Here is a 19152-nt window from a genome sequence, read left to right as displayed (position 1 = left end):
AGGTCCGCCTCTCTATTGGCTTCCGCCTCTGCCCGACGCACGCGCTGCCCAATAGCCTCGAAGGAAAAAAAGGGGGAGGCGGGACTTCCTGCGCACGTTCGGGAGGAGGCCTACTGGGGGAAAGGGAAAGGTTGGACGAGGGAAGAGCTGCGCCTGCGCAGCCGGAGAGGCAGCGGGAGGAGGAGGGGGCCTGGCCTCGCCTCTTCAAGGCGGGGCCTTTATTCAGGGGAAGGGCGTGGAGTTGTCTCTTGAGGATGATTGTGATGATGATGATGATGATGATGGCTGCTTCTGTTCGTTTGACAGAGCCCAAGCCCCGAAGAGTTTACCCACAGAAGTCTGACCCTAGAGAGGATTTGGGGTGGAGGTGGAGGTTGCCTCAGGCGCTGGGCTTGCGCGGGGGATTCTGGGAAATGAAGTCCCTCCAGAAGGAACGTTTTCTCTCCCTCCTCCCCCCCCGCCGCTCTCTTCTTGGGCCAGGCCTTACATGGCTCTTGAGGAACAAGATTTAAAAAGGGGGGTGGGTTGGGGTTGTTTGCCAAGGGAGCTCTGGTGAAGAAATGCCAACAAATGGATGATGATGATGATGATGATGATGGAGCTGCGGAGCTAGAAAGAAACCTTAAAACGTTTAAAATGTATTTGTTCTTGATTTATTTAAAATATTTTTTACCCTTGCCTTCCTCATGAAAAAGGACCCAAGGCGGCTTAAATCATTGAAAGGCAATATTTAAAGCTGAAAATAATGAGTATACAGTACAATGGTGGTTTGCATCATTCAGAGATGATGAACATATAGAGTATAGTTCCTTCTTCCCCTAAAAAGGTAACTTTTCTCAGTTCTGCAGTCCTGCACTTGGCTTCACCATCTCTTGCTGGGGCTGCAAGGCCAGGATGATTATTGAGTCGTATAATGTTTTGCTCAGGTACTGTATCTCTGGGCAGATCTGGAGGGGGGGGGAAAGGTACATTTAGCTGATGTATCTGAGAAAGTGGCAATTTTTTAAAAAATTGATTATCCGAAGAAGAAGGGGTTCTCCCCAAGACTCATCAACTGTGCTTTAGTTGATTGTTGGCTTTACACTTGGATATTTATTTATTCGTTCTTTATTTACTATTTTATTTTATTCTGTTTATTGGTTCTCTACTTACTATTTTATTCTACTCTACTTATTTTGCCAATAAAGGGATGATGATGATGAGCTAGCTCTGATCTAGTTCAATTCAGCGGGGTGGCGAAACAATGGCCTACCTTCCACTAACCCCTTCCTAGCGTCCGTGCGCGCGCGCACACACACACACACACACACAGCAGGCCCTGGAGTGACTCCCCCCCCCCCGCCACTCCATCCCTCAACCTGTGCCCAGGAGATGAAAGGAAGACCAGAGGATGGAGAGGGTGTGCTTTCTTTGATCCCCCCAGCCAATCAGAGGGCTCTGCTCGGTTGCCAAGGCTACCCTTGTGAGCAGAGACAGAGAGGAGGGCTGCCTTCATAAGGGGCCGGTCCTTCCTTCCTTCCTTCCTAGGCTCAGATTAGCTGGTGCTGCTTTGCTTGGTGTAGGCTTGGGAGTGGGGGGAGGCGGAGGAGGAGGAGCCACTGCCGAAGCCTAGATTTATTCTTGGGAGACCCATGGGAAAAATCCGTTTAAATGCTTTTTAAGGTGGGTGGAGGTCCTGCATGGTGGGTGGGTGGGTGGGTGGGTGGAAGGCTCTGGCGAGCCGTGCCCACGACAGTTTCCCAGGCCATGGCAAAAGGGGACTCCCTGGTACCTCAGTAACGCAGCAAACCTTTTTTTTCCCCTCCCCACCCCACCCCCTTTTCTCTCTTCCCTTTGCAGAGATCTCAGATCCCCAGCAGCAGCCACGCCTCGGGGTGTTGCACAAACGCAGAGTTCCCCGGAGAACCTCCTTGGCATTACACCTAGCACCCCACCATCCCCGGGAAGGAGGAAGGCTTTGGGAGTCGGTGAGGACAGGAGGCTTCTTCCAACAGGGAGGGGGTGGGTGGGATGGGCAGAAGGAAGGCCGCGGGGAGCAGGTTGCCTGGAGGGATGGAAGGGGCCGAGCCCCTCGTAGTCAAGATCAGAGCCTCTTGGTGGCGGTGGGGGTGGTTGACCTGGAATGATGCTTGGCTCTTCTGTCCCCCATCCTGGGTTCCCGTTGGCTCTTAAAATGACTCATGGAGGTGGGTTGAGGGCCCCGTGTCTTGCAGGGTGTGTACGCGCGCACAAGAGAGAAGCAGCTTTATAGACAAAGTTGTGACCTATATTTGTTGGAACCCTGCTCAGATATTTATGTTAATCACCTGTTTATCCACACCTATTTAAAGAACGGGGGAAGCTCACTCTGTTTATTTGCCTTCAAATACTGTACCTGGGCGCTCACTGCTCTGCAGAATGGCTGTAGAGATTTCGAAGGGTCACCAAGTGGTATTTTCAGGCAGCAGTGAGCCAATGGTTTTATTTCTTACATCTTTATTGGGTACATTTTTTAAAAAAAATTATGGCACAATAAGACCAGCAGTTTATGATATGAATCTGCCCTCTGTTCAGCTCAAGGTGGTGTCCGTGGCTCTTTCTGTCCTACAGCATCCCCCACAAGGGAGGCAACGCTGAGAGAGCGTGGCCGATCCAAGGTCGCCCAGTGAGTTTCAGGGCTGAGTAGGGTTTTGAACCCAGTTTTCTGGAGTCATATTCCAACACTCTGACCATTGAGCCAGACTGCCAGTCATCCAAGCGGGCTGGGAGTTTATGGGACGGGAGGCCAGTGGATCCAATGCCAGTAGCCTGGCACCTCTGAATGAATGAATGAATCCCAGATGAAGCACACAGTCTAGAAGCAATGCGTTAGAAGCCATGCCATTTAATTATCCTGGTCACCTCCCTTTCCTCACAGCAGAAGTCACTGCCAGGGCTTGCACCCTCTCTTGCCAAAGACGCCTCTTCCTGTCAATGGGCTGCTTTGCCGTTCTCTGCAGGACCAGCCTGGCCCACGCACACGTCACAGAGGCGTGCAGTTGGGGGCTTTTGGGACGGTACATCCCAGAATGCTGGGAGCGATCGTCCAAAACTCAAAAATCTGCACACCTGTGGTTTGGGAGCAAGGTGTGCAACCAGAAGTGTTTATTGTCACAACTCAGTGAGCAGCGCATGAGTAGATTAAGTACAGTTCAGCGTTTCTGTGGGGCAAAGGGGGACCCTGGGTTTTTCTGTTTGTTTAAAAAAAAGCTTAAAACAGCCAAGAAAGAATTCGCCTAACCTGCTGTGAAAGTAAGTGGTCGTATGATTTTAAAGGCAAAAGGGTGTTCAAGGAGAAACATTCCCCATCATCATGACGCTCAACATTTAAAGAGAAGGAATGGGGGGGGGAATGAGGGGCCATGCAGAAGGTGGCAGGAAGCAAACAGCCTTCTTGGCTCAGGACCAAAGGACTTAAAAATGGAAAGGCAGGGGGCGGAAGCTAAGAAGGGATGGTGGGAAGGCCGGTGGATGCTCGGCAGGCCAGCTGACTGGGAAGGACCAAGAAGGTGCCCCCTCTTAACTCTTTCTCTTCCTCTTTCCTTCTGCAGTGTGTTGCATACTTAAAAACTATACCCCCCTAGAGACAGAGGCTTTAGAAGCAATCTCCTCCTCCTCCTCCTCCTCCTCCGGGAATAACCATGACCAGATGCTTGGACGAATCGGACATCATGATGGCGGATGAAGGCTTCACCACCAGGGATCTTCTGGACAACCTGCTCCTTGAGTTGTCTCAGAAGGTCAAAGGCAGAAGCCGTGGGCTTTCCGGGTGTTGGGAAGAGGGAGGTGGGACGGTGGGTGGGGTCGAGAGCATATCCTGGCTCCCCCCAGTGGCCAACCCGGTTGCCTTTGGGGAGTCTATTGGCAGGACGAAGCGGCCTTGCGCTTAGCGACCGGTGTTGAGCTGCCTGCTGCCTCTGAGGCTTCTGGCTCTTGAAAGGCGCCAACAACCAAGTTTCTAGACCTCTTTGTGAAGAAGTTATGCTTGAAAGCTAGTGTGCACACCTGGACGCCTGGGGAGTGATGGAAGAAGCTCTTCAGAGAGCAAAACCAGAAGACCGAGAGGCAGTAGTTCCCTTCATATCTCCGAAGGGTGTCTGAGGTTGGGGAAGGGCTCTGGAGTAGAGGCTCCCCCGACCTCAGCTCCCCCGACCTGGCACCCCGGGTGGTTATGGGGCTGGTTCCAAAACTTCTTTTGAGGCTCGATGCAAGAGAGAAGGGGTGTTCCTTCCATAGCATGGGCAGAGATGAACCAGGCCTGTCCTACAGGGAAGAGGGAGGGCCAAGGGTTCCCCGGAAACCTCTGGAGGAGGCCCCCCACCTGCCCACCCACCGTTGAAGCCCCCCCCCGCTTCTGCTGCTAATTCTCTCTAATGTTAAGGATGGCTCTGGGAGGCCGCCTTAGAGTTAAGCCACCTTAGCTGTGGATCTTAGAGAAGGAGGCTCAGAGAGTATTTAGACATATTTTGGGGACGCTGCTGACTCCCCCCTTCTTCTGCATCTCCAGGGGAACCGCGACGCGTTTTTCGTGGCAGATCTGGAAGAGGTGGTGAAGAAACACGTGCGCCTCCTCAAGGCCCTGCCGCGCCTCAAGCCTTTCTACGCCCTGAAGTGCAACGGCAGCAAGGGGGTGGTGCAGACGCTGGCGGGGCTGGGAGCCGGCTTCAGCTGTGCCAGCAAGGTAGGAAGAACCGGGAGGGAGGGAGGGAGGGTGCGGAGCCCCCTTGGCACCTACCCACCTAGTCACCCGAGGCTCAGGCGGCCGCATCCTTCTGACCTGTTCTCCTCCCGACCCTTCAGGCCGAGATGGCCCTGGTGAAGCGTCTGGGCGTGGCGCCCGAGAGGATCCTGTGCGCCAGCCCGTGCAAGCCGGCCTCCTTGATCCGATACGCCGCCAGCCAAGGGGTGCAGCTGATGACTTTTGACAGTGACGTGGAGCTCGGAAAGGTTGCCCGGAGCCACCCCTGTGCCAGGTAGGTCGGCCGGCTGGCAGGCTGTGGGGTAGGGCATCATGGCAGGGTCAGGGAGGAGCTGGAGAGAGCCTGGCGCCAGGAAGATGGAGTCCCCTCTGACAGGGAAGCCAGGCGTCTCCAGCCTCTTGGAAGATCTGGCTTTCCAGGGACAGTGAGAAAGGGTTTCCAACTCTTTCCGTTTGGGCTGTGAAGAAGAAGAAGAAGGGGGACCCTTGAGGCCAAGGAAGAGGCAGGCCTGGCGGGACCCGTTCGGCCATCGTGTTGCTCGGGTGTCGAATCCACTCAGGCTGACCAGATAAACCCCTTCTTCGTCTCCGATTGAGCCCACCGGGCACAGCCCAGCTCCAGACCTCGGCCCCAAACGCCAACGGAGCGAAGGATTAGAAATTGGAGACTGGGAACGCAATAGGCGACCCGAGACAATCGGCAGAATGTCAAGGATGGGAGCCTGTGATCAAGGGAGATCAGCCGTTTTAAGTAGATAAATGGAGATCCTTTAAGAAAATACCATCCTTCTGTCGCAGGTGTGGCTTCTAAAGTACCTGCACAGGTTCGGACGCCTACCTGGGCCTCCCGCCTGTGCTTTGTCTCGCATTGTGTGTGTCGGTGCTAAAGAAAGGAGGTGCTGAATGGTCATTGGGGCGAGTTCCCTTCCTGCCTGCCCTCCTTTTTCCTCCCCCTGCAGGATGATCCTGCGCCTGGCCACGGACGACGGCCGGCCTTCCCCCCGCCTGAGCCTGAAATTTGGCGCCACCCTCAAAACCTGCCGGCACCTGCTGGAGACGGCGAAGGAGATGAAGGTGGAGGTTGTGGGCGTTAGGTAGGCCGGGAGGGGGGCGGTCCTTCCCCGTCCAGGGCCAGGGAAAGGGCCTCTCCTCCTGTGGGGCCGGCTGGTTTTCTCCTGTGAACCCCCTCCCCCTGCTCAGGGCCCTTTGCCGTGACTTAGAGTCCCGATACACTCGCTGGGGGAGGGGGGACTGCCTTGGCGGGGGCGGACCCTTCAGGGCCATCAACAGCACCCCCAGAGAGCCTGGAGGGCATTCGAGGCCTCCATGCAGGAGATCCCCCTCACCTGCCTTGGCAACCCAGATCCCTTTGGCAAACCCCTGAGCCAAACCCCTGCATGGGAAGAGCAGGTCCTTCTCCTGGAGCAGCGCACGGCCCTTAGAACCGGCACGCCTGCCGTGAGCTCCTGGAGAGGAGCACGGGGAAGCCTCAAGCCCAGGGCTGGTCCCCTGAAGCCCCCTCTCTCTGGGGCAAGCGGGAGAGCCTGGGAGAGTCGGCCTCCTCTCCAGGCAGAAGGAGACGCGGAGTCCCAGTTCATATCGCAGCAGAAGGATATGGTGGCTCCTTCTGGCGCCCGTCCCCCAGGAGGAGCCCCGAGGAGGCGCTGGAAGGAGCCTCAGGCGGGTGGGGGGGGTCGAGGGCCCCTGGGCAGCGCGGCCAGGCTGGCTGGCGGGCGGGCCCCACGGCTCCCCTAAGAAGGAACCAAGTCACCCTTTGGGTGCCTCCTTTCCCAGTTTCCACACGGAGAGCAGCTGTCCGGACCCTCAGCGCTTCGCTCAGGCCATCGCGGACGCCCGCCTGGTCTTTGAGGTGGGGGCGGAGCTGGGCTACAAGATGCACCTCCTGGACGTTGGAGGGGGATTCCCGGGGTCCGAAGACTCCCGAGGGCGCTTCGAAGAGGTGCGGCGCTCTCTCCCCTCGTGGCAAGGGCACTGGGGGGGCCCGGGAGAAAAGGGAGAAGCGGCTCCTCTCAGGGATGTGATGGGCGGAGGGTCGGTGGAAGGGCGAAATGGGCCTGGCCTCGAGGGCATCCTTCATTTTTGGTGCCTGTGGGCGCCCTGGTGCCAGTTGGGGGAGCAGTGCGGGGGGAGGGGGGCTGGCTCTACCGCCGCCTCACAGGCAAACCAGGAAAAGGTTTCTCCTTCTCCGGCCTTGCTGACCCTGACATTGGCCGCCTGGCCTGGAGACCCAGAGGAGCCAAGCAATGCCCCGAGCCTTTCGTTAGGGTCTTCCGGGAGTCCAGCAGCCTAGAATGCCCTACGGAAGGGAGGGGAAAACGGATCTTTGACCCTGACCCCGTATCCCACGCCCTCCCCTTCACATGTCATTGTGATAAACCAGCAAACCTTTGCTACTCGTGGGATGCCTCGTTTTTGATCCCCCAAGTGGCCTCATTTTCCGGGGCCCCTTTTAAAGTTCTCTCTGATGGTCTGGGTGGGCCGGGGTCTGACTGCTTTCCCCCCACCTCTCCGAACCCTTCAGACAGCAGCCGTGGTCAGCTCTGCCTTGGACCTGTATTTCCCGGAAGGCTGTGGGGTGGAGATTGTGGCTGAACTGGGGCGCTACTACGTGGACTCGGCGTTCACTTTAGTCGTCAACATTGTGGCCAAGAAGGAGGTTCCCCTGGACCAGCCAGGCTCCGAGGGTAAGCGTTCCGTCGGGCAAGTTTCCTTTCAGACTCTGCAGAGCAGCCCGGGGGATTCCTGCCTGCCCGGTCATCAGAGTGAGAGAAGCCTTTCTATCTGCACCCCACCCCCCTTTTTAAAATTATTTGGCTGCTGGGAGTCTAATCAAAGCCAAACGATGGTTATCTCGAAAGCTCCATCCAGAGCCTCGGCCCCGTAAGTTGGGTACTCTTATCAGTGCCTCTGAGCATGTGCAGAGAAACTAGAGTGGCGGCTTCCTTTCACCCCAGTCTTATCTCCGGCCCTAACTTCTTCATAGGGGAGAGGGGTTCAGAGGAGGGCCGGAAGGATGATCACGGGACTGGAAACCAAGCCCTGGGAGGAACGACTGAAAGGATCTGTTTCCGATCATCCCCAAGTGCAGGGCACGTAATAATGTGCTCAAGTTATAAGAAGCCAGGTTGAGGCTGAATATCAGGAAAAACTTCTTAACTGTTAGAGCAGTATGACAGTGGAACCCGTGGCCTCGGGAGGAGGTGGTGAGTGCTCCAGGGCTGGAGGCCTTCAAGAGAGAAGTGGACCGCCCTCCGTCAGATCAGCTTCGATGGGGATCCTTGCCCTGAGCAGGGGGTTGGACTCCATGGCCTGATCAGCCCCCTTCCAACTCAGTTATTCTATGATTCTGTTCCCACATCCCCAAAGCGCCTCCTTCTGCAGTGTGCGCCTTACAGGCTGCCACGTGCTGGTTCGAGGGGGCCACGTCAAAAAAAGGACACGGTTCCCGCACCTTTAGTTGTTGTGTGGGAGAGAGAAGTTCAACAGGGGCTGTTTGCAAGAGAAACGACCTGCGTTGGACCTGGATGGTGCGGGAGCCCTGATCCTTCAAGAAATTTCATGGCCTCAGCCTAGGTGGTGGGCTTTCTCCATGGTGGGCTTGAATTGCCTCCCTTAGTCAACAACGAAGAGACAAAGCTCTCAGTTCTGCGTGCTATAGAATGAGGAGCAGTGAGAGTGGCCAAAACGTGGCCTTTCCCACGTAATCAGGGAATCTGGCACAACCTGCATACCCCTAAGAGGGAGGTGCCTCGAGTTGAGGGAGAGGCCCCCAGGTGAAGGTGGAGGCTGGCTGACCACCACCCCCCTAGTCGTATGTGAGTTTCTGCACCCTGAAACGCCGGCGATGCCATCTCTCCTGTGTTTCTCGCCTCTCTTCCAGACGAAGACCCCGGGGGCAAAAAGAGCTTCCTCTACCACGTTAACGATGGCGTTTACGGCTCCTTCGGATCGGTCCTCTTCAACAACGTCTGCCCCACTCCTGTCCTGCTGAAGGTAAGTAAGGGGAGCTTTGCAGCCGTGACTCACGAGCAGAACGGAAAGCGAACCGGCCGCTCACGCCTGCTTCCCCTCTGCTCGCGCTCGGCAGAAACCTCCTCCGGACCAGCCGTTGCACAGCAGCAGCGTCTGGGGACCCACCGGGGACGGGCTCGACCGCATTGTGGATGGCGTGGAGCTTCCGGAGCTGCACCTGGGAGACTGGCTGATCTTTGAGAACATGGGGGCCTACACGGTGCCTGCGCCGCCTTCTCTTGGTGGAGGAGAACAACCTGCGATCTACTACACCATGTCTCGTGTGGCCTGGTGAGAATTTCTCGGGGCCTTTGGCAAGGAAAAGGGGACTTGGTCTTGAAGGAAGGGTGGGCTCCAGTGGGGTGGGGCGCGCTCGTACCCAAGAAAGGAGAGGACCCTGGCATCCGCGTGGGATCGGCTCCAAGCCTCCCTGCAGATCCCAAAAACCACAGAAATAGTGAACTCTGTACCTAGCATGGTCTCTGGCTCCTCTAGTGGCCAGGCCTAGTAACTACACCATGGAAATACATAGAAATACATACAGTATTTCTGGGTTTTTTTATTTAATATTTTCAGCCAGTGGTTCAGTGAATCCGCAGATATAGTGTTGTAACAAACATGGAGATGTGAATGGGAGACAAAATTCTTTGCGTGCTCTCAAAGTGTCAAAGGCGTTCTGTGAAAAAAAAGGGCCCGTTTACACCTGGAATGGCTGTTTCCCCCTGCAATGTGTGTGGTGCGTTGCCCTCAGAGGGTATTCCTGGAGGCAGCAGGGCAATGCCGGCCAGCCCAATCAATGCCCCCTTGTCTGCGGGTCACGGGCCTCTTCCTCCTGAGCTCAGCCTGACTCTTTTCCCTTTTGTTTCGGATGGCCTCCTCCTCCCGGCAGGGAGGCCGTCCAGCTCCTGCAGGGGAAGGTCCTGCACCCGGAGGAAGAAGATCGGGAGAGCACCTGCGCCCCACTGTCCTGCGGCTGGGAGATCACAGATACCCTGTGCGTTGCCCCGGTTTTCACACCTGCGAGCATCATGTAAGCTCAGCCGACCATTTGCACCGGGGGGGGGGGCAGAAGCCCACCTCCTGAAAGAGTCCGGCTGCCGCTTCCTCTGTTCCTGTTTTCCCCACCCTCTCCTTCTCTTCTGCCTCCACTGTTTCAGCCCTGGAAGTAGGAGCCGTTTTTTTCCTCTCCTATCCAGACCCCCCCGCCCCCCCAATGCAGTGTGGTTTTTAAGTATGCAACATAAAACCCTGTTCCTCCTGCTTCCTGGCCTTTTGTCATTTTTTTTCTGAATGAGATTTGCGATGACACAGTTAAATACTGCAGGATTTCCTCTGGTTATAAAACAGATAATATTGATTTTTTTAAAAAAAATGGCCACACACCGCAAATGCCAGGTTGAACCAGTGTAGCCTTCTTCACTCCTGACATGAGGTTTTTTCTTTTCTCTGTTGCCGAGGGCTTCTCCTTTTTTCAAACTAGAATGATTCAAACAGGCTTTTCCCTGTGTGGTCAGTTATTTCCTTCTACAAAAGGAGGGGGTGCATGTCTGTGGGTGTTGTTGTTAGCAGTTGGAGTATGATGTTTAGGGGCCTTAGGAACAACCTCCCCCATGATCTGCCCCTTATATGTCCTCATTTTAAAAAAAAAATCAGCAAGTCTAGTGCTGAGTGTCTGCATTCATACATTGATATAACTAGTTTAGCGCTAGATCACTGCAACCCAGAATTTCTCTTGAAAACATTTGCTATAAAATGGAAACAACCCCTAATAAAATACAGAAGACTACATATTGTTTCTGTAGTGTGTGCATTTCCGTGTATGTTGTGGAGAACTTTGGAAAGCTGCCGTATTTCCCCAAATAATGCTGTGCAGTCCTTTAAAAACCAAACAGCTTCACAGTGAACCATAAAAGGATCGGCAGAGGTGGGAACAGAGGAAGGAAGGAAGGAACGAACGAAGGAACGAAGGAACGGCTGAAATGCTGATGACACCATGTCTGTGTGTGGGCACTGGCTCCAAATCAATCTGCAGTCCCTGTGTGGTAACTGTGAACTGAAATGGACATAGGCTGCGTATCAAACGGCCAGTGTAGTTGGTGCCCCAAGGTCTCCTTGAGGGCCTTGGACTGCTGAACTGCCCGCTGCCAGAGCTGGAAAGGAAGAAGCAATGCATAGGATCCTTGTCTGTAACTAGTTACTTTTCAGGTGATGAGGATGTAGATCCCGATGGGACCAAAGCGTCTGAAGTGAAAATTAGGTTCCCCAAAATGATTGCATGTACTTCGGTGTCATGCGAACAATTTGTAGATATCCAAATAATTTGGAGGCAACTGCACTTGGTAGCCAGAGGGGGCTTCATGGGAAATGGCCATTCCAGTCCTGCTCTTCAAGATGTAAAAGCATTAAAAGGAAAGAGACGATTTTGTCGAACCTTTGCAGTATTTTTTTTCCCCAGTGGAATTGGGTCAACATGAAATAAGCTTCTCCTGTGCACTTCCTCACTCTGGGCGGCAGAGGGCGCAGTGAGGGGCAGCGAGTTCGGGCGTGGAAAGGAGGGGAAACGCAGTCCAGGAAAAAGGCGGGGCGTCGTCGTCGCTTCAACCTCCGGCCGCTAGGGGCCGATAGCTCTCCTTTCTCCGGGTCGGTTCTGTCCCACAGGCTTGCGGAGTCTCTGTGGTCAATCTATAAATATAGAAAAATTGTAGAGCGGCACAGATTCCAAACTCGAATTCTGTAGGATTTGGGGGTGACGCTCCGCAACGCAATCGTGCAATTTCTGTTCGAAAAGGAAGGTTCATGGGAACGTGGGCACGATAATTCTACGTCATTTGTTTCGTTGCTCTTCTGGATCACAACCCTGCGATTCCTTCTCAACTAGCATCGGCGGCTAGGGTGACTGGAGAGTCGCCTGCCATAATAAACAAATAAAAATAAATAAACAAATAAGGAACTTTTCCAAGTTTCCTCCAGCCCTCCCCGCCCATCATACAAACCCGGAAGTTGCCATTGAGGAGATGACCTGGATCGTTCTACAATTTCGTATCTCTATTTCCCCCCCTCCGGTTCCGGAGCCGCGGCGCCCCGAGTGTCGTGAAAGGGCTGCGGTGCGCTTTACGGCATCGTCGTGGTCGTCCTGTTGGTGCAAGGGCAGGTGAGGAAGGGGTGCGCGCGGGGGGGGCGGCTCTGGAGGGGGACGCGGGGGCTCTCCCCCCCTCTGTGTGTGTGTGTGTGTGTGAGAGAGAGAGACCTCCTTTCCCCTCCCTTTTCTTCGGGGGGGGGAAAGATTCACAAGAAGAGGCTAGCCCCCCCCACTGCCCCCTCCCTGAACATTTATTTACAGCACTTACTGACACATTCATCTTTCCATCCCTTGGGTTGAGGAGCTGCCTTATAATATATATTGTAGATATATGTGTGCATGTGCGTACACCACACACACACACACACACACACACACACAAAATATGCTTCTTTTATTCTGGGTCCTATACTCTGTCTTTCTGTCTGTAATTATGCATATATTATAATGACCCAAAATAAAAGAAGCTATTTTGGATCATTATCGTATCTATAGCATAGGGTTGTCCTGTAAGTACACACACAAACACAGACCACACACAGACCACACACACACACACAGAGAGACCACACAGACACACACACACACACACACACACACACACAGGCCACACACACACAGCCCCCCCCCCACACACACACCCTCTGCAGGGCCCCCCCACCCCCCAACACATTCTGCCTCCTGGCTGGAAAAGCCAGGGAGAGCTGAAGAGGAAGAAGAAGGGAGAGGGGTCCCCCACAAAAGAGCCTCTCTCTGCTTCAGGCTCTGCTTCTCAGGAGGCTGTTGAATTCCCACAGCCTCTGCCCTGCCCCTTTCTGGATGGGAGGAAGGCTGGGGTGGGGGTGGGGGTGGGGGTGGGGGTGGTTGGGAAATGATCATCCTTTCTCTGCCCACCCTAAGAACGGATAGGAATAAGGGGAATCTCACCTGGAGGGTGTGCCTCTCCTCCTCCTCGTTGCAGGGCAGAGGAAAACAGTCGTTTTGAAATGGGATAGGAAAGGGCATCCGATCCGGGGCTGTTGGCTCAAAAGGAGGCCCTCCCTGTTCAGCAGCAGTCTACCCCTGGGTTCATGGAGTAGAGACTCGCCATTCCCCCTTTCGCCTTGCGTTTAGAGTTCTTGGCAGCGCCAGACAGAGAAGAGAGCGGGTTAAGAGTCGAGAGCGATGGGCCCGTGTAGACCTTGGATCCTTCTAGGCAGGGAGCAGCGGTTGCTGGCCGGCCGTTAAGAGGTCCTGTTCCTGCGCCGGTCGTTTTCCTGGAAGGAAGGATTTCAGACAAAACGGCAAGAAAATAAAGGACAAAATTAGTTGAACCACAAATTGGAAGATGCTGTCTTGGCTTCTAGTAAATGGGGTGTCTTGAGACCATGATGAAAGTGGAATCTAGAAGCCCCCCCCCCCCGCTGGCCTAATCCAGCTGGGCCGTACTTAATTATCTCTTTTGCCTCGTTTTCAGGAGTTATATGGAGGGAATAAACACCCAGAGTGGACTTTTGGTCTAGATGGGCAGGGTAGAAGTCTAGTAAATAAATAAAATAAGCAAGAGAAGTACGTGTCGCCATATAGGGGAATATGGTTCACTTCTTTCCCTTCTCTGCCTTGACAAAGAAAGAAGTCTGGCTTCAGAATGAATTTTTTTTCCTACCCAAAGATCTAAAAATGTTCATAATTTTGAAGAGCCAATGCCTGGAACAAGACCATATCCTGTAACAATTGAAGACCTTATTTTCCAGTTTCGTGGCCAAAGTGAGCTTACAAATCATTAGGAAGGAGAGTGAAAAGCCAAAGAGCATTTATATAAACAGGTTTCAGAAAAGTTGTGTTTGTCTTTCGGAATTAAGATGGTTGGGAAAAGTAGTCGGGGGCTTTTGCCCAGGTCCCTCTTCTCTTCCTCCCCCCCCCCAACCTCTAGGCCCTGACAGCTGTATCCTTACTCTTGAAAGGTTGCCTGAAGTGGTCTAACACCTCCCGTCTCTACTTGTCCCTTCTTCCTCTCCCCCCCCCTCCACAGCCCCGTCAGCCATGCCGTTTATAGATTTCCAGGAGCTGCTGGGCATTGACTTGGACCGATGGTACCTCCAGCTAACTGGCAAGCAACCCTATAAACAAGCCGCCAGGTGCCACGCCTTTGAGAAGGAGTGGCTGGAATGCGCAGAAGGCATCGGGGAGCTGCGGGCCAAAACCGAGTGCAAGACAGAGCTGGAGGACCTCAGGGAGTGTATGACGATGCAGAAAATGGTGAGCGGAGAGCGGGTGGAGGAAGAAAGAGAGCCTGAGCAAAGGCTGCTGAACACGCGTGCAGGAGGAATGAAAGAACGAATGAATTCTCTCGTCACCTTCCCACCCTCAAGGCATGCAGCCTCCTCTGCTGGCCCACAAGCAGAGATGGGACTGAGTGGGAGACTCCTAGAAATCGCCAGGCAGGGCTGGGAAGGAAACCCTGGAGAGGCGATGCTTCCCGTCCAAGTTGATTGTGTGGAGTCAGAGGGCCCCAGGGTACTGTGGTTAGACTGCAAGACTGCAGTGGAGACTCTGCTCACAACCTGAGTTCGATCCCGACAGGCTTGGGTAGCCGGCTCAGGGCTGACACAGCCTGCCATCCTTCCAGGGTTGGTAAACTGAGTCCCCACCTTGCGGGGGTGGGGGCAATGGGTAGCCTGCATAATTAAATTGTAAACTGCCCAGAGAGCACCGTAAGCACTATGGGGTGGTATATAAGCAGCACGCTTTGCTTTCGCCAGTTAAGACGGGCCAGTGGGCTGGCTTGACATCATTGGGAGCTCCTGATGGAAGATGCCGCCTGTCAGCATGTCCTGTGGGGAGCTTGGAATGGATCGTGCCCGTATTCCTTCCTCTCCTCAGCAAAGAGGGAAGGTAAATGGGTTGGTATGACTCTTTCCTAGAGGGGAATATTACCTGATGCAAGACTAGGAAAAGCTGGTGCTGCCACAAAGTGTTTCGCAGCTTGAAGGAAACGGAGCCCCCTCCGTCAAGCCGGCCCCATCTTCCCTTCCTCCTTAAGAGAAATCGACTTGAGTGGTGCCAGGGCTTGCTTCTGGTTTTTCCCCCCCCCATTTGATATTTAGGCTCCAGAGCACGGGAATGGGGAAGAGGACAGTCATGCGATGGTTCGGCTGAACGTTGGCCTGACTCCTCCTGGACAGAACCAGGTCAAAATGTACAGGTTCGGCCAGGCAGCGACGGTGGTGATAGACTGCGTTTGAGCCTGTAAGGTGTTCTCACAGCTCTTCCTTCCTTCTCTTTCTTCCCCGGTAGAGTGAACGGATCCGGATGATCAAGGAACAGAAACGCAAGCTGATCAAGGAGGGCAAGTACACCCCGCCTGAGCACCACTGTGACAAGTGACACCTCTGGCGGCTCTTGCTTTGGCAGGCCCTCTTCTTCCCTGTTGTTTGAAAAAGAGCTCCGCTCTCGCCACAGTCTGAGGGGGGCAGAGCGGTTCCCTCTTTCCTGGCAACACTCTCTGTCCCTCAGCTTGAATAAACGTCCTTCTTTAAGTCTTCAGTGTGGGGTTACTGAGGTTTTTCACCTTCCTGATTTCAGAGGTGCAAATATTCTAGTGGGGAGCGCAGGAAGAGGAGGAGAATACTGATCTCTGCCACAGAAGGGGAGCCCAGGATTCCTTCTGGCCATCATCTTCAGCACTGGCACCCTACCGTTTTGATGGTGAGGGACGAGGGTGCTTCAGGCATCCAAAAGGCCGTAGATTTCCAATGCTTTAATTAGATGCTGGAAAGAATGGGTTCCTTTTGGGTTTGTCCTCCCCGCCCCTTGTTCCTGTTGCCTTAGATAATCTTCTTTAGACGTTTCTCATTCCTAGAAAGTATGACTCCCTCTTTATGGATTTAATCCTCATAGCTGTTCTGGGGTAGTAGAAGAATTTGAGGAGAGGTGGCTGTCGTTAGATCGATCCCGTGGACCTCAAAAGGGTGACCCGGGGACTCGGCAGACGGTGATACAGTGAGTGGGATGGGTGCCCTCGTTGGGGCGGGGGGTTGGGGTGGGGACAGGGCTGTGCCATTTGGACCCCTCCCACATCTCTTGGCTTTCTCATCCTTCGCTGCATCCTTCTGTGTTGCTCAATCTCACCACAGAGTCCTCTTGAGACCTGTTGCGAAGCGTCTGGTCCTTTACGGTGCCCATGAGACATTTGTTGGCCATGTGTGGATCCAGGCTTGGCACCCTCTTTCCTTCTCGTCCTTGGGCTCCCGTTCCTGTTTGTGACTCCTTACATTGGGCTCCTGTGGCAAAGACGGGCGGAAGTGACAGCCCAGCGACACCTGGAGGGCCCCATGTTGCCCACCCACCCCGGTGTAGATCCTGCCGGCAGTTTCCCATCCTATGAAGCTCCTTAAGGCTGCCCTCCCCCCCCCACCCCCCAGGCTTGCCCTGTTGGCTGATTAACTTCCGAGCAGGACATGTCTAGGGCAGAACGAAAGCCAGGGGGCTCCCGGGCTTTTTGTGACGGATCGGGGCTTCCGGTCAGCCCCGGCCCTTCCTAAACAGCCAGGACGTCTCTTCCCCATGCAACCTTCTTTTCCACGGAAAGTGTGGGAGGAGAGGCTCTGGTGCTGTCGCAGTTCATCGGCCGGCTGGAGGGGAGGAAAAAGGGCCGAGGGAGCCCGGGCAGTGGGGTGCGTGGCGTGTCCTGGCCGAGACCCACACAAGGTCGATGAGGGAAGCCGCTCCCTCCCTCCCTCTGTGGCCTGATCCCTGCTTGGCTGTCATGTTCTGCGGATCTTGTAAGGGTCCTATTCAGTCTGGTTGCCCCAAAGAGCAGTGAGGTGCTCAGCCTCCTGCTTTATGAGGGAGCTTGCCCCCTCTCAGGGTGCCCAGCTGAAGTCTCGGGGAACGTCTGCGCCTTCCCAGAGGCCCGCGTGGCCTGGGGGCACAGCTGGAGGAGGAATTTTGGTTTCTCTGCATGTGATGGCTTTGATATTTGGGTGCCCTTCTGCTTCCTGCTCCCATCTGGCGTTGGCCCGGGGTTTTTGGAAACTGGAGCAAATTGCCACAAGCTGGAGAATTTGAGCAGTAGCAGAGAACCACCTGGCTGGAACCCGACCCCCATTTAGGGGTGTGAATGCATCGACCTCCAGGCTGGGATTCTCCTTCTCCTCCTCTGCCCTGCTGATGAGCCCAGAATGGTCAGTGGCCCGTGGCAAGGAAGCCAAGGCGCTCTGCCGCCCACCCAAGTCTGGCGCTTCAATCAGGTCACCGATTTTCATGGGTCAGCGCTGGTGTGTAGGGCTGGCAGCCAACAAGTTAGGAATGTGTGTTATTATGTCTATGCATGCTATACACACGCCCACATTCAGTAATTCCACCGCCTGCCTGCTGCTGCATTACGCACTATAACACCTGCTACACGGTCACACTTCATTTTATTGATTGGTTGATTTAAAATATTTTTACCCTGCCTTTGTCCTTAAAAGGGACCCAAGGCAACTTACACCCGTAAAATACAGTATTTAAAAGGTAAAAACAGTAATTACACAAATACTGAAAAAAAGAATCAAGTGAATACCATACTAAAACGGTAAACAGAAGCAACACCAAAAACACATTCAAAGCAGGAAGGCACAACCATCCAATTTCTACTTGGGCAGTTAGTCACCGGGGGAAGAAAGGTCTTTGCCTGCTTGTGGAAAGAAAGCCAAGACAGGGCCAGTCTGGCCTCCAGTGGGAGGGAGTTCCAGAGTCTCTGGGAGCAGCCACGGAGAAGGCTCTCTCTCATGTCCCCACCAAGCGCACCTGGCCTTGTTTGAATATATTGATAGATTTGAGAACGAAATGTTTCTCTTCCCAACAAATGTTAAGCCTCTGCGTAAAATTTACTATGGAAAAAGGGGTTATAAACTAACCTCGAATGTACTGTGCTCAGGTCGCATGACTCTGCCCCGTCTCCCACCTGGGGTTGCCACTTAAACATCTGCCCCCCCCCACAAAAGACCCGGAACAACAACAACAAAAATTATGCCAATTTGAATAAAACAGTATACAGCAATTTAGAGTTACAGATGCAAAAATTTAGAAATGGTTTTTAACAGGCTGAGAATGAATTGCAATAAATAGCTCTCCCAAGTGGCCGGGTGACCGGTGGTACCGCTGCAGAGCCTGGTGTTCCTGATCATGGATGCTGGACCCTGGGCCCCCTCTTGCTTCTCTCAAGTGGATATATACACACATTCTCTTAAGTTCTCAGCCAGGCCCTGGGTTTGGGCTTCCTGTGCATGCAGGGGGTCGCTCAGGAGACGGGCTTCCCTCCGCCTGCCCTTCTGATGGAGGACCGCCATCGCTTGAATGGGGCACCTGGTCTTGCTGTTGGTCTCACCTCATGCTTCCAGCTCAGACCAGGAGCCAAAAGGCCTTCGTGAGGCTGGCAGCTCTGGCACCCCATGGAAAGTGGGTCGCGAGGAAGAGGGCACGGCTGGCAAGCGTGTGTGTGTATATACCCACTTGAGAGATCTCAGTCTTCAGTACTGTGTTGGGAGCTAGCTTGAGGTGCCTCTCCCTGCGTTTCCTCCAGCTGTATTCTTTGCCGTCTTCCAGAAAAGCAAAGGCATCAATAAGATAGGAAGCAGAAGCTTCAGAGTGGACCTGGATGCGGTTAAGGCGTGGCTGTCAAGGATGATCTCAAATAGCAGAGAAGTGAGCCCTGTTTGCACTTTCTGTCCACTGAAAATCTTCCTGAACCTCTCAAATTTTTGACTGGCCCGCAGGCATCAGAACCTATCGTTGCAACAAGAACGAGAAAGCTCCTCCGTGGAAACCCCAAAGGTTCCCCCCCCATCCACCCACCCAAAAATGACCACTTTCTGCTTTTTCAGTCGGTCCTGCCGGGCTTTGCCATCTTTCTCCGACTCTGCTCTTAAGACGACCCCCTTCGCCGCCACTCCCTCTGTGTTGCCTCCCCCAGGGAGTCCCCTCTTCTTTCCCCTTTATCGCTGCAGAGCAGAGGGGCAGAGGGTTAGAAGGATGCAAAGCAGGGAGACTGGGGGGGGCAGGGGGGGCGCTGGGGAGACCAAAGCTGGTGAGTTGCAAAACACCCCAGACATCAAAGAAGCCTGCCTGCCAAGAGAAGAGAAAACCGGGGAGCTGGTGATGGCTGCTGCAGTCCATGTGTGATATAAATAACCGTTGACCCAGATTGTGCTTCGTGTGGAAACCCCATCCTAGGGGTTTTGCAAACTGTTTGGATGCAAGCAATTGTAAATAGATATATAAATATATATTTACCTGGTACCTGGAACAGCAGGGAGACGCGTCCTGCAACATGGGAGAGGAAAGGAGAATGTGCCCCAGA

General features: G+C 54.1%; 2 protein-coding genes across 4 annotated transcripts; both read left to right on the top strand.

The window, feature by feature from the left end:
- The first annotated feature begins 188 nt into the window (after positions 1 to 188).
- On the top strand, positions 189 to 10009 carry AZIN2 (antizyme inhibitor 2). Of its 3 annotated transcripts, none has more exons than XM_072980330.2 (11): positions 189 to 826; positions 1840 to 1967; positions 3570 to 3758; positions 4526 to 4699; positions 4819 to 4991; positions 5677 to 5811; positions 6512 to 6677; positions 7260 to 7422; positions 8619 to 8731; positions 8826 to 9040; positions 9639 to 10009. In XM_072980330.2, the coding sequence occupies exons 3-11, from the start codon at positions 3660 to 3662 to the stop codon at positions 9781 to 9783; spliced, it is 1383 nt and encodes a 460-aa protein (XP_072836431.2). In that variant the 5' UTR covers positions 189 to 826; positions 1840 to 1967; positions 3570 to 3659; the 3' UTR covers positions 9784 to 10009. The 3 variants fall into 3 exon arrangements, with proteins under 3 accessions (XP_072836431.2, XP_072836430.2, XP_072836429.2); XM_072980329.2 differs by having other exon boundaries at positions 189 to 926; XM_072980328.2 differs by lacking the exon at positions 189 to 826 and adding an exon at positions 1477 to 1662.
- Positions 10010 to 11764: 1755 nt separating this feature from the next.
- Positions 11765 to 15346, top strand: NDUFS5 (NADH:ubiquinone oxidoreductase subunit S5). The gene is made up of 3 exons (XM_020800625.3): positions 11765 to 11900; positions 13840 to 14066; positions 15105 to 15346. Exons 2-3 carry the CDS (start codon positions 13851 to 13853, stop codon positions 15192 to 15194), a joined length of 306 nt encoding a protein of 101 aa, XP_020656284.3. The 5' UTR covers positions 11765 to 11900; positions 13840 to 13850; the 3' UTR covers positions 15195 to 15346.
- Positions 15347 to 19152: the final 3806 nt, after the last annotated feature.

The sequence above is a fragment of the Pogona vitticeps genome, chromosome 9, assembly GCF_051106095.1.
Source record: "Pogona vitticeps strain Pit_001003342236 chromosome 9, PviZW2.1, whole genome shotgun sequence".
Classification (NCBI taxonomy): Eukaryota; Metazoa; Chordata; class Lepidosauria; order Squamata; family Agamidae; genus Pogona; species Pogona vitticeps.
Note: the sequence above shows the minus strand (reverse complement) of the source record. Positions and strands in the feature narration are given on the sequence as shown.

Bases quoted from the DNA above. Each gene is read 5' to 3' on its own strand.
- AZIN2 (XM_072980330.2), top strand. From the start codon at position 3,660: ATGACCAGATGCTTGGACGAATCGGACATCATGATGGCGGATGAAGGC. The intron at 4,992-5,676 runs GTAGGTCGGCCG...CTCCCCCTGCAG, and splicing joins CGGAGCCACCCCTGTGCCAG to GATGATCCTGCGCCTGGCCA. The intron at 7,423-8,618 runs GTAAGCGTTCCG...CCTCTCTTCCAG, and splicing joins GGACCAGCCAGGCTCCGAGG to ACGAAGACCCCGGGGGCAAA.
- NDUFS5 (XM_020800625.3), top strand. From the start codon at position 13,851: ATGCCGTTTATAGATTTCCAGGAGCTGCTGGGCATTGACTTGGACCGA. The intron at 14,067-15,104 runs GTGAGCGGAGAG...CTTCCCCGGTAG, and splicing joins GTATGACGATGCAGAAAATG to AGTGAACGGATCCGGATGAT.